Source organism: Patella vulgata, chromosome 4 (genome assembly GCF_932274485.2).
Source record: "Patella vulgata chromosome 4, xgPatVulg1.2, whole genome shotgun sequence".
NCBI lineage: Eukaryota > Metazoa > Mollusca > Gastropoda > Patellidae > Patella > Patella vulgata.
The window spans coordinates 66,082,345-66,096,802 of record NC_065882.2 but is presented as its reverse complement, the minus strand read 5'-3'; the positions used below and the strand labels follow the sequence as shown (position 1 = coordinate 66,096,802).

The 14,458-nt window shown below is 34.9% G+C and overlaps 1 protein-coding gene across 10 annotated transcripts in view; it reads right to left on the bottom strand.

Annotated features, from left to right (window-relative positions):
- LOC126819468 (cAMP-dependent protein kinase catalytic subunit beta) overlaps nucleotides 1-14,458 on the bottom strand; it is a 161,324-nt gene that overhangs the window by 23,642 nt on the left and 123,224 nt on the right. Inside the window, exon 1 of one of the 10 annotated variants that reach the window (XM_050547496.2) lies at nucleotides 13,079-13,591. The exons of 5 other annotated variants lie outside the window; for them this stretch is intronic. In XM_050547496.2, coding sequence (XP_050403453.1) covers nucleotides 13,079-13,325 — 247 coding nt within the window. In that variant the 5' untranslated portion in view covers nucleotides 13,326-13,591. Of the gene's footprint in view, nucleotides 1-82; nucleotides 459-7,871; nucleotides 8,290-13,078; nucleotides 13,592-14,458 lie in introns of those variants that run through there. 4 more of the 10 variants (XM_050547497.2, XM_050547498.2, XM_050547504.2 and 1 more) reach the window with 4 other exon arrangements.

The following is a 14,458-nucleotide window of genomic DNA, read 5'->3' as shown; positions in this document are numbered from 1 at the left end:
AGTCAACGAACTGGGCGATCGAGGCCATAATTATATGGATGCTCGGCGAACTAGACTACCCATCATTGAGAAATAAACTCACCATTTTCCGCTGGGTCACCCTTTTTCGCTGTCGCGGCGTTTCCCATATCCAATTAGGAATGAATGGCCGAATGTGCAAATACAGTTTTTTCCAAAGCAAGTCCAATATTCAATGACAATAATACACCATATATTTTTTGCTTCGTTCCGGCTTTTACTGACTGCTAATGGAATAGGCCATCACTATGTATTATTGCACGGATATATCCCCCACAATGTTGCCGTTACGTTGTTGACCTAGCTCCACTAAATAAACAATGTTAACCCGTGTAATTTTATACATAACTGTCACACACGATATTCATCTTTTAACTGATACAAGCGTGTAGCATAATATATAGATATTAGATCACGGAATTACTTTCTGACGCGTCTTGTCAAAAAGTGGTAAATGTCTATAATAGTGCATTGTGGGTATGGTAGCGTAAACAGATACTGGCAGATTTCTAGGCGAACGATCGTCGCGTGTTGTTATGGGACCTGAAGCGAATCCACTCGTGTGCATCCAAGCGAAATCGGTTAAAAAGGGCCCGATTGTTCAATACGTGTTATATTTATATAACATACTGCCAACCTTTTATCAAAGTAATTAGATAATGAATCTGTTTTATTGAGAAGTAGCATACCGGGTGGTATAATATGATACAGTATACAATCATTACTGCACAGTTAAGTACGTGCACAATCGTTACTGAACAGTTTATTTATACACTGTTGATTAGTTATTACATATGTATGCATATACAATTGTCTATTACATACGTATTCATTAAAGACACCCTTCAAACAGCAATAACTATATGGGTGTCAATAATTGAAATTCAAGAGTTCTCCTAATCACAATAATGTAAACAATATTACCTTACATTTACACCTATTTGAAAGAGACCAATGATAAATGTAAAGTAGGAATGTCAGGAATATTTGAGGACATGACATATTAAATGGACAAAGCTGACAGCGATATTTAATTCCATTTAAATATGGGGTATTAACTATTATATAACGAAAGAATATATTATGTTTCCATTATTACATGTAATTCTTTTGTTTATTGCTGATATTATTACCAAACTAAAATAAAGCTTTTTTTTTTTCAATTGGTGTAAAATGACATTTTCCACTTGTAAGGGGGGATCACGGTGGCTAAGTGGGTAAGACGCGGTCTCGCTAGCCTGGAGGTTGGGTGTTCGATCCCTGCATTGGCCAGCTGAGAAATTTCACCCCGATTTTCCGGCATGGTTCCCCCTTGTCAGTGATACAGGACAGAGGGCCTTACAAGCACAGCTGTCTAGTCATTTGGAAAAGACAAAAAAACGAGGTCCCGTGTACACATTGGCGTGCACGTAAAAGATCCCTTGGCAGTTGGAATTCGATATAAGAGTAGGCCATAGTGCCACTGTCCGGGCAAAATTTCCAACATAGCATACTGTATGGCGTATGCCCGTCTTTATTAGCCCAGTTCGGAGCAAAACAGTAGGACGTTAAACCCCATTTCATTTCATTTCCACTTGTAAGTATAACACCCATTAATAAAAATTCCTAAATAATGAACTGAAATTTTGTTGCATAAAAAGAAGTCTTTATAGAAACAGAATAACCCCAAAATATATTAATAATTAAACAGGCATTATGTAAGACTAAGAGCTAAATCTTCCTACTGCAGGTCTGTTATATAAAACTATTAATGAGACATTTATTAACATTACATGATGATAATCAACTCTCGATTACATCGGATGGCTCCAATTTTAAGTAGATTAGAATGGTTCGGCCATTTAATGATTTAATTTAAAAATGGAGAAGTGAGGCGAAGACTCGAATGACCAGTTTGGTGGTTACGATCAATGCACACATCTTGTTGAAACTACAACCACAGATAACTTCACTCAAAATAAAGTAATTTGAAGAAATTTTCAATATATTCATTTTGCAGCCAGCTCTTATCTAAATCTTACAAAATGCCTCATTACATCTACTTGGGCTACACCCCAAAATAATAATAAGAACACTGTTTCAGTCAGGTAGTGGCACTACTGCCCAATCTAAGAGATCAATCTTGCACTATCAAATGACATCAAGTATGTTTATATTATGTATACAAACCATGTCCATTTAACACAAACTAGGTCATGCATAAAGATAGGTTTCCTGGCAACACAGCATACACCTACAGCAGCTAAGTCGTCCAAGCAGTCAACAAGGGGTGTCACATATTTATTCTTTTACCAGTAATGAACACATTTACATGACACTAAAATCTGATTAAAGAGTAACATCCCATGAATTAATTATCAGAAATCATAAGAATTTTTTTACCTTCTAGTTCTGCCATATTATTGCTAACGTTACTTATACAAAACATTTAATATCATGAATTTATTAGCTGTTCAAGTTATTGGAAACTAATGAAAATAAATAGATTTTGTCGTCTCATGACCTTAAACACTATGTATAAATTTAAAGTCAATTGGATGATAATTTTGGTCCACAACATTTTTGAAAGTCATTAATGGCCATAACTCTAGATTATCAGAAATTATTAAAACAAACCCAAAAAACAACAAATAAGGTTTGTGGTCTTGGGAACATAAACACTGTACAAATTTAAAATTAATCAGATGATAACTTTGGTCTGCAGAGCGAATAACAAGAATATTTAAAGAGGTAAAGGGGTATAACTATGGCAGTAATTATCAGATATTGGCTTCTTTGACTCATGAAATTATACACTGCCTCTAGATCATCCACAATCCACAATCAATTGAGGACGCTGGCCGCACAGATGAAATTACGTGGGCAACAACAATATACAACTACATTTCAATGTGGGCGTATAAAAACATCTACCCACTATGATTGCAACACAGGTTTTCTTGACAGCCGGGGCAAGACGCTATAAAAAGCAATATTTTAAGAAACAAGTTCGACTTCGTCTAGGAAGAACATCATCTCATACTCATGGTTACCAGCGAACATCTAAGAAGATGAATGGCCCACTAAACTATAACATACTTATGGAAAAACAGCTACCATACTTATTTAATTGGGCGACATTCCCCACATGGGTTGTTTCCTCGGCCAGGAACCGAGAGTCAGATTAAAAGACATGACAATAGCATATATTGTGATAAATTCAGATATATTTAGCGGTACTCTAATTTCCCAGTTGCTCCGCCAAATTGTACGTACCCAAGACGCAAGCCAATAGGTCTAATACGCCGGTACCAGTACTAAATCAATTAGCTAATTCAAGTTCATTTTGTGCTTTGTTATTTATCCTGAGCCAACACACAAATGAATAGCGCGATTGCAATATCTGTGAAATAATTGCAAATTTGCAACTTTAAACCGATCGGCGCTTGAATCCCTGGCTCTACTAGTACTGACTCAGTGACGGATTTGGATTTTTCATCACAATATTTATATTATTAATAATCACTAGCACTAGCAGTGAGCAGCATTACTGCATTAATTAAAGCACAATACCATTCTTGCTGTAACTGAATAATATGTCCCAATCTTTATTCTGGTCAACAAATTGTACTATTTTACAATATTCCAATTAATTGATGATACAAATTTCATCTTATTCTTAACACACCTAATTTAAAAAATTGGAAAAATTCAACTAAATGATTTGAAAAGCCTAAAGTAAACCTTTTCAAATGTGACTTGGATTTAAAAATATTTTTGAACCCTCTGGACAAGTAAAATAGGATGTAATGGATAATTTACACAACAGGTAGGACACTTAAACATCTAATAGTAATACTTAGAAAAAGGCTATTATTTATTTTCTGGAGCTGTCAAGCCAGCAAGAGTGTTATTGTCCCTTTAACTTTAACACTCCCACCAGGACATCAATTAGAATATTTTATTTATTTAGGCCTTGAGTAGGACAAGTTTGGCTTTTTGACAAACTCTGGTTACAGTTAGGGTAATAAGGTAACGTCTTAGGCTTAGTCTAGTTTATAAGTTAGGCCTCCATTCTTTGCTCGTGTCTTGTTGACAAAACTTCAACTTGCCCTCAGGAAGTGGTTCGTACACAAAATCTTCGATTTCAACTACTTCTGATTTCTTTTTTTCTGGAATGTGCTTCTCTTTAGACATGCTTTTTGATTTACAGGGCCCAGCGTTGACTTTTCTAAACTTTAAGACTTGTGGTCGTCAACGTCACATTCGATCAGAATGGCCGCCTTAAATGATGATGCCAAGATCACATAATACATCGCGAGATCGCGAGCTACTGCTGAGTGCTAATCTCGATCGTCCAGTCCAACTATTTCCAAAAACATGACTGATGCCGATATTAAGCCTTGGACTCACAATAAGTCAAAACACCCGCGTTCCGACTACTGCAACTAAAAGTGAGCATACCGGTTAGGGTTAGAAAAGAGAGCCGACCGTCCATTGGTGCATAATAAAGCCAGACTGGTTGCTCTAATCTCGGTAATATCAGCTGTGCACATTATATAATACCAAGAATAGGCTAACAACAACGCCCTAGACAAATTAAACTCTGGCACCAGTATTCTACAAGTATTGAATAAGCCAAGTTTTGCGAGAATGTGAATTTCTAAAACAGATCCATTGTAAATCACACAAGAGTGTCGAACATGCTAAAACATTTCAACTACAGACATATCTGTTGACACGTGATGGTAGGATATAAACGGACATAGGGCCTACACAAATTTTTGATTTGTAGTTATCGGGAATAGGCCTACTCAAATTAGATAGATTCTATGCAATATAGCCTACGAGGCAATAATGTTAATCTGCTGCTCAGATGCATATGTAGGCCTATAAGTTGTAAGTTTCCAATTACGAGTAGTAAAACGCATTAGATATGGCCCTTACTATCTTGACCGGCTTAAGGCTAGAGATGCAACAACTCTCACTCAATCTGTTCTATTTCGCAATGACACATGAATAATTTGTTACCGTAATCTTGCAATTCTATAACCCGCCAACAAAGACATGACTTTATCTCCCTTTTCCTACACATCTCTTTATTCCAATTTAGACTAGGAGAATATCATAATAAAATAATAACCGTTAAAATAAAAACATTATTATTATTATTATTATTGTTCGATTTATATAGCGCTTCATTACACATGAAGTGTTTCTAAGCGAATATCACAAACATTTACTTCAAACACACAGAAACAATCAAAATCAGGAGAACATAATTAAACACAATTTAACACAGCTGCCTGTTAGGCGCTATTATTCAAAGGTTTATATCCAACAAATCAACCGGCTAATCTCTATATTGAACTCAGTCGAGGTATTACCTGATGAACACCTACACCAAGTAGAGTTCAAAAATAAAAAACGAAGTTTAAAAGAATCAACTTCATTAACAAAAATTAAACAATCCAAAACTAAACAGATAAATCAAATTCAAACGAAACAAATAAAACAAAGAAAATGAAAAGAGCAGTTCATTACCATTCTACATTAACAAAATAAAGGAAAACAACTTGTGAAAATTTTTCAAAAAATAAGAGCAAAGTAACACTAATGTTAATACTTTTTTAACGAACATATGTTATATAAAGTATTAATTAGACATTTATTCACATGACAAGCCAATAATCAACTCGTATCATGCTGTCATATTATGCGCGATTTTATTCCCCCATAAATATCCCATTTGACAAAAACTTCTCTCTAATGACAGTAGTTGTACAATTGTAATCCTTTTTGTACAAAATCGAGTAACGCCAACGTTTAATGGAATCACTACCCCAGATAAACAATAAATCCCATAACGAAAAAACTCCCCGAAAAATGTATTAACTGATAAACAAACGATAACGTTATGCCCTGTCTTTGTTTTTTTTTTATAGACATTGGTTTCTATAAACAAGGCAATATTAAACAATGGGGATCCACTTTCCTTACTATATACTCTGAATAAAAATAAATCTAGTCGCATTTCCATTCGAACTTTAAAACTACAGATGGGATGTTCTTTAGTTATAAAGTTTTGTATTCATATTTACTGCTCATCCAATGGCATAATTGTTTCTCAAAGTACACCCACAGAAAAGGGCAGACCTACCTCTTGTAAATACGAGTCAAAAATCCGCGCAAATAATGTATAAAATGACCTTAAACACAAGCGAATGTCAAAAGAGTAAACATATTATGTTTAATTAGAAGTCAGAAAGAATATATTTTTTGATAAATAAAGATGTATACGATTTGTAGTTTCAGACTAAAATAATCAAAATTTGAAAACCATGATGTGCACACTAATAACTATAGGTCCGTTCATCAAAGGAATATAAAATATAGGTTATTATATAAGTCACTGATCATCCACTCTACGTAAAACAACAAAACAATTAATCAAATAGCAATTTTCGTACACTATGTACCACAAGTTCACATAACCCGAGAAGTATTTTGTTGGGGAAAAGATATCTATAAAGGTTCAGTGACATCAAAGGTGCAGCGTTTTAGCAGATGCTTAATGCCTCAAATATAGTTTTTTTTATATTAATATAATTATATGTCATTCCTACGTAAAACATACCAGATTAATATATATATACAAACAATTAAACTGTCAAGAAATCACAAACTGTGTTTTATCGCTATTTAGATGACGTTAGTTCCATATTATCATATGTCAACAGTTGATAGTTGCGTCAATAACAAACAATTTGTCAAACTGTTAACTGATAATGTTTTTCCAATATGTGTACTTAGCTCTACCAAAATAAGGCCCATAACACTCAACTAGAAAGCATTTGATGCCCACGGTTCCCCAAGAGAGCAGTGACGTAAATGGTATGGTGCAATCGTTGTCCTATATCAACTCAATCAACTGAACGCTTTTTGAACATTATGGGTCAAATTCAAATAAGAATTACCATGGCTAATTTTGCTACCAACAGTACCAAAAATCATTTTATATTATCAATATTCATATTTCGAAAGTCATTTTTTGGTACATTCGGTTAAATTGGTGGCTGGTGCTCCTCCAAATCTGTGTTTCAAAAAACAAACAAAAAACAAACCAACAGTCCCGCACGCCTTTGCCCAGGGACACATTAAGTAAATCGTATAACAATAATGCCCAGTGCACAATTTCTTTCGAAGGAAAGTATACAAAGAAATATTTATGATTTACTCATAATAAATTCACCCCACAATATTCAATTCAAAATCATACAACGAAATCCAAAAGCAATTTACGTCACACCGAAGTATAAATGTGAGTGATGTCTCATTTGCCATACCATTTCTATTAAACTTTGATAAAGGAGGTAACAATTTTGATATAAGCTGAGATGTCGCAAGTAATGACATTCAAATAACATTGTTGTATCTATAGTCGTTATCTGTAAAAATTCTTGGAATAGGAGACAGTAATGTAACGGTTTATTTAACAAATAACAGATTTTTATCCGTTGCCAAGTAAAACAAATAATATCGGCTTAAATTAAGACACCGTTGAATAATATAATAAAGCGCGTGTAGATGATAAATGTAGGTAATAAGAATGCCCAATGCAATGCGGAGTCTGTGAATCTAATTATACTTTATACTAGCCTATGCTTTCGGCAAGTAACTAATTTCTAAAAATATGTTTACCGACACCAGCGTGTTCTGAAGAAAGTCAGTTTAGTGGTAATATGAATAAGACGAAGATCGTGCCAGTTCTTACACCCATAATATAACTAAGAATACGTAGCCTTTTATAAAACTTGAAACGTTTAATATAACACAGTGATGAAAAATTGATTTGAAATTGTATAGACATTTACCCGTTTTAATGCCATCCCTTGGATCGATTAGCTTCGGTATTAGTCCCAGGTATCTCAAAATAAATATACAGAATATCTTCAACACATACAGGATAGCATAACACACATTTTGCAAATGTTCAGCACTTTTAGAAAAAGTCATTATATATTTTCGAAAATATGCATGAGGTATTCGCCAAAGGTATCCACTGTCACCCTCATCGTTCTATGATGCGCTGCGGTCTAGCTGTTCGATGACCGTTGACGGATTTCATTTTATCATCCACATTATCTGAAGAAGCGGAAACAGGCTATTGACAGTCTTGGTGAATTTAGATATCACACTGTAACTGATAACAGAAAAAAACATCGTCAACTAAAATAAGCGTTTTCACCTCCATTCTATGTTGGCTTTCAAGCACTAGGCTATACATGCTACCGTATTTCAGTGTTGCTGTCATTATATAGGAATTGGCGATTACCCAAACCTTCGCCTGTCATTAATCCGCCGTTATAAGAAGTATTAGTAAGTAAGTACTAGATAAGATACCTGCACTTCTTATTTGATGTACAACAAATGCTGTTCAAATCCTCATTAATTGACAGGATAATTTCAAGGTTAAGGAAGGTAGCGGGAAGAAACCCTGGGTCGTTTACATAATACCATATGTAATACAGATTCTTTATACCTATAGGCTAAGTACATTATGGAGACGGTTTACAATCGGAGATATCTCTTTGCTATTGTCAATAAAGATCTTCAGGGGCTCCTTTTGGCTAACTCTGGATTCGCTGTGTTAGATTTGCCACATCTGTAGCGTGAAACGATAAGAAACACTGTACGAGTTAGCACTCCACACGATTCCTTAAATATATCTATTTTCTAGTGAGAGTACAGGTGGGATGTGGTAAAATATCTTGTCCTATCTCATTAGTACGTAGGCCCATTAGAGATATCATTGATGGGTTATCTTAACTTTTTTATATACCATCTTTGATTAATTAGGTGTAGTTTTATTATGGATAATGCCACACCTATTTGCGTTTTTCAATGTGTGTCAGTTGGTGGAATTTTCGAACTGTATGATCAATCATGACCAAATAATTATTTTTTATCTGGGTATTTTATCAGGGCGTTTTTACCTGGGTATTTCATCTTTGTTATTTATAATATTAATAAAATCATAAATATTTTTAATGAGTGTGTGCTATTTATTGGAAAAACTGTGGATATAAATACAACACTTAACGAAAGTACCACATTTTAAACGGTATTCGTTGATGCAGACAAGCAAGCAAGCGAGAGAGAGAGAGGGAGAGAGAGAGAGGTTAAGGGGTTAACGTCCACTCGACACAAACCTGGTCATTTCGGAACTAACATATGGTTCAATTTTATTTCAATAATTCGGTTGCGCGTAGGGGCGGGTCTTTAGCAGTGGGAGGAAACCGGAGGACTCGGAGAAAACCCACGAGGTTGGACAGGGGAGACTAGCTACTACTTGTCACGTACAGCCGGAGAATCGAAATCACGTCAGGTGGCTTAATGACAGACCTTATGATACATTCGGCCATCCAACCCCCCTTTTTACGAGTGAGTACCACTCTTCGACAAGGTTATAGACATTGTTATGCATCTACCAGTTTGAAAACTCGGCATTAATCAAAGTAAAATGACCATTTGAAATTTCTTTGAATGATTGTCATAGAGCTTTAGATGTGATGGTATCGTGGGCCAAGGATAAATAATTGTAAGAGTTGTTCACACAGAATTAGTCAGTTTTATTCAATAAAATATATCTGGAACAATTCATTAACACTGCAGATTTAAAGTGCACATAAGATGGTCCCGGAAGATTTGAGATACGTGTAGCCAATGGTTACTATATCCACTTTACGGCAAGTTCACGCCAATCTGGTTGAAATTAATTCAGTTATCTTCATTCAAAGTCGAAAAATAGACCTTCCATAAAAACGGCTTTGCCAATTATCGAAAACACTCTTAATCCCCTCAGACGCCAGTGACGTCACAGTGACCGAATGCATATTCGGAATGTTTATTCCTTAATTACCTATATACAGCCGGCGTGTGTATTCTTTAACGCCTGAAGGATTCCTTAATCCCCCTAATTAAATAAAACAATTGACTACGGAATAATTTGTTTTGTAATTCATTTTAATTTAAGATCCAATTTAGAGTGCCTACAACTTTTAAACTTTGAAGTCCTGAACTCTTAATTAATTTTTTACAATATGGAACTTATTGGACGAACACTTTTAATATGTAAAATATATACGGGTCCAGTTATGTGGTTTTTACTGCGAGCACTTCGCTTTTCCACATAAAGTGTAGTGTCGTTAATATCTGTCATTAATTAATCAATCCGACTATAAAAGTTATACAGGCATGGGTCATAAATTAATTTCAAGTCGGTGTTAGCAGTGAGTGTTAGTGGGATTAAGAATGTCGATTAGGTAATTATCTTTTTTTACGCCGGCCAGATCAAAGACATCACTCTCAGTGGAACGTGTGCGTAACACCTCACGAACGAATGGTAGAATCATACACACACACATTAATTGTATAAAATAAATTAAGTTTTACTAATAAGTTGTTTAAAATTACTATATACCCAATAATTATTGCTCACTGGTGTTTTTGTAATCAAGTAGCCTCGTATTGTATGTTGATTGGCGTTTAAACAACATTTAATTTAGTGTTTTTACCTAATTTCTATTTTTTATATTTAAGTAAATAACTTAATCAAATCAACTTGTCCATTATATCATGCATTATGTATTGGACGTTAAATTTGTAATAAACAACAACAACAACAACAACAGCATTGACAGTTTAATCACTCACCAAACGGCACCAGGAACTCCACGAATGATCCCGTGCAATTTTCGCGGCGAAGTTTAACCTCATTTACTACACCCGTAGTACATGGAACGGTACATGTTAATAAGATACCAAGCGTTGATTGGCAGAGAAACGAGTGCGATCTATTGTACATGTTATGCATAGTCATCGGAAAATTCCATATTCACTGTAGTTGTTCTTTATGTATAGAAATGGTTATTATTATTATATATAGCTAATAATGAATATATCGACAAATGACTGGCACCATTTGTATTTCTGTACTTAAGTTTAGGATATCAAGTATTACGGGGTTATCCAAATTACCGGTAAATGCGCTAATTTCTTGAGTCATCTTCATTTGACACGTGGCCTATTTAAACAAAGACAGCTTAAATTGATCTACGGCATGATACGGCATTTTAAATTCACTCTAAAATATTCCAATCACAAATGTCTAATCTATACCAATGAAAGACGATAATTCGGTGATTATGATTAGGCCAGTCACGTGGTAATTGGACCGTCAATAGACGCTTGCCCAGTTGCCGTGTGTATTGATAGTGCTATATTGTTCATACGGTGAGATAATTGTATAGATAATGTATATCCTATGTGTAGTGCCTGTGACGTCACCAGCCAATCAACCGGATTAAGGTCGTAATTGAAAAATCGAAAAGCGTTTTGGCGTGTCGGATACCTAAACGTTAACAGCGGACTTAATTTTAATCAGATTGGTGCGAACTTGCCGTAAAGTTGATATAGTAACCATGGGCTATACATACATGAAATTTAGATTTTTGATCTTAAGTGGTCTTTAAGTTAAAGAATGTTTCCATTTATTGGCATCGATCAAGATTGCCAAATATGATTGTTTGAAAGTAGATATTACTTATAGACCTATAGCAAGGGGCATCTGTCAAATAAATTAATATTATTTACCGGTTAAATCAAATTCCAATGAAATCCAAGTAATAATTTCAGAAATACTCCCACACGGCAGTTATGTCTTGACAAAAGATAGCCATAGACATTAATTTAACCATAAGGAAAACTTCGATCTTGACAAAAGTTGATTCGAGTCCTTTATACCTTTAAGATCTCTAATTGTGCTCACAAGCTTCTCTGGACACATAATATTTCTCTGGAACAGAAAGCCCTAGAATGCTGAAAATGAACAGCATTGATCCTCTCCGATCCCAGTGCTTCACATCAAATTTGGAAACGCAACAAGGTTCACCCTCTGAATAAAAAATCCAATAGGCTTTATATCCCTTCAGTCATATAATGCTTCACACCAAATTTTAAAACGCGTCTATTAAAACACAATGTTTTCGGAAATTGGGGCATAACTGCGGAACGGAATTTCGCATAATGCTATAAATTGACAGGGTTTAACCTCTCATGCTTTGCACTAAATTTGAACAAATCGGATGGACAAGGACGACGACATCATCCGTCTATAAAACGTGGGCGTACAATAAATTAAATACATTGGAATATCATCAATTAATAATTCTCATAAAATGGTATAAGTATTTTCATGACTTATGGAACTGGGCCAATTTTAGTTACGAAATATTACCAACACACACCCGCCCTGCGCCGACCCGCCCCACCCCACTCCACCCCACCCCTTCTCCAACCCCAGTCTCAGTTACTAAAATAGTGTAAAATTGGCAGTTTTGATAATAAATGTTTGAAACCAATTTAAAATGTAAATGTTTTAGTTCACTGGGCTATATGTATTCTAGACAAAAAGGTTGCGTATATTTATTTAAAACCGTGGAATGTCAAAGTTAATCAAAACACTATACAGACGCAAAAGATAACATCTGATGGAAAATTAATTGATTTCTGGTTATAAAACAAATTTCTTATATTAGCTTGGATATAAATAGAAGTCTATTATCTTATATTTAGTAACAACTGAAGATCGAAAGTGAAATGGATAGACGATGACATAATGTAACCATCCCATTTGACACAAAGACTACAGCGACCTCATATAAACCATCTTTAAATCTATTTAAAAATATACCATCCGGTGCGTATCTATGTTGACCCTTGTTATGTGGAAATATGATCCCTAAAACAAAAAAAAAATCTTTCATGTGCAGCGACGTTGTCTTTAATTCACTAAATCTAGGTCAAATACCATAATATGGTTGTATCAGACGATAAAGCAACCTCTACGAAAGCATGCAACGAAAGAGCATGTATGTTTTTAAAACGTATACAACCCAGCCCATTGTTACCTCTTCAACCTTGAACTTCCTCATTTACATATAAATAAAGGAATGGGGGTTAACATGTCCGAGATGACTTCTGGTTGATGTAAATATAAACACATGTGCCGATCACTTACCGTCCCATAAATACAACATGTGTAATTCTCTTCGAATTCTGGCTTCTTCCTTCGCTCGCACGGCTTCCCTGCCATCACATTTCCTCGACCCCAAAAAATGAACGCGATCTCTCTTCAGCGTAGGAACGGCTGCTGTTGATATGCTTGGATTTGAATTACCACGACTGGTATTTGCCCTTTGTTTACTCTCTTCTTTCCTTTTGTTCTTTTTCTCTGGATCAAAAAGTTCCCAGAAGAAATTATACATCTCTAGATAATCCTATATCACAGTCTGTTCTGAATGTACTCCTCGTCTGCTTTTAAATGATCGCCATATACACTCCCAGACTAAAGCTGCTGAATAGGGTCTGTGGGTAAGTGTGTCTGTAACTCCAATATACGATAGAGTTTGTTAGTAAACCTGTGACCTATGTATTTTCACCCTGTGTCAATGATGTTCGAATCAACCTGCTATTCAATTCACGTGGGGTGAACCGCAAACCTTAACTGAACGTACACACCCCTATACAAAAGGGATGCGATACAACAAGTCTGCGTAGGATTGTAATACAATAGCGTGCGCAAATACTCACTGCTTCATTGGGCACTTAATAAAAGTCCTGTTGAAATATCCTCACTGAATACACTATATGATCCCCAGTATTTACAAATCCATTCATGGCAAATGTCGAGCTTTTTTATATATATTATAAGCGCGAAACGTGTGTATAGCACCAACACTGGGATATGATTCATAAAGCACTTTATAGAACTGGATTTGCGAGTTATTCTTAAAGAAATCTGCCCCGAATTACGCTATATTATATATGATGTACTTAGCTATATTAAATTAATATGAATATATCAAGAAGAGAATTAATTCAAAAGTCTTATATTCTTTTCGACAAAGATCGCATGGAATATTTATTGACTGCGAATCGGAGAAAAGATTATTAACAATACAAAACATCTATTGTTATGATCAACTAAATTAGCATAGAGTGTTCTCCCTAGAGAATGCCGGCGTCAATAAGAATGTGCGTATTTCATAACGACCTTTCACACACATGGGTGACCTCGAACAGATTATAGCATTCGTTTTTGCAACGAAATTGAAATATCAGAATATATAAATATCAAAATTCATGTCAAGATGCCAAAAGTCATTTTCATGATTTGCAACCTCGCTCTGAATAACACATTTTCATAATTCTATCAAAGCTTTATCATTTGTCTAAATGTCGACATTAAAATAAAAGAAATACTTAATCCAAGGTGAATATCTCTAAATCAACTTTTAAATCTTTATTTGTAAAGAAACTTATCCTAAATCTGATTTGCAACCTCGCTTTGAACAACATATTTTCATAATTTTATCAAAACTTTATCATTTGTTAAAAT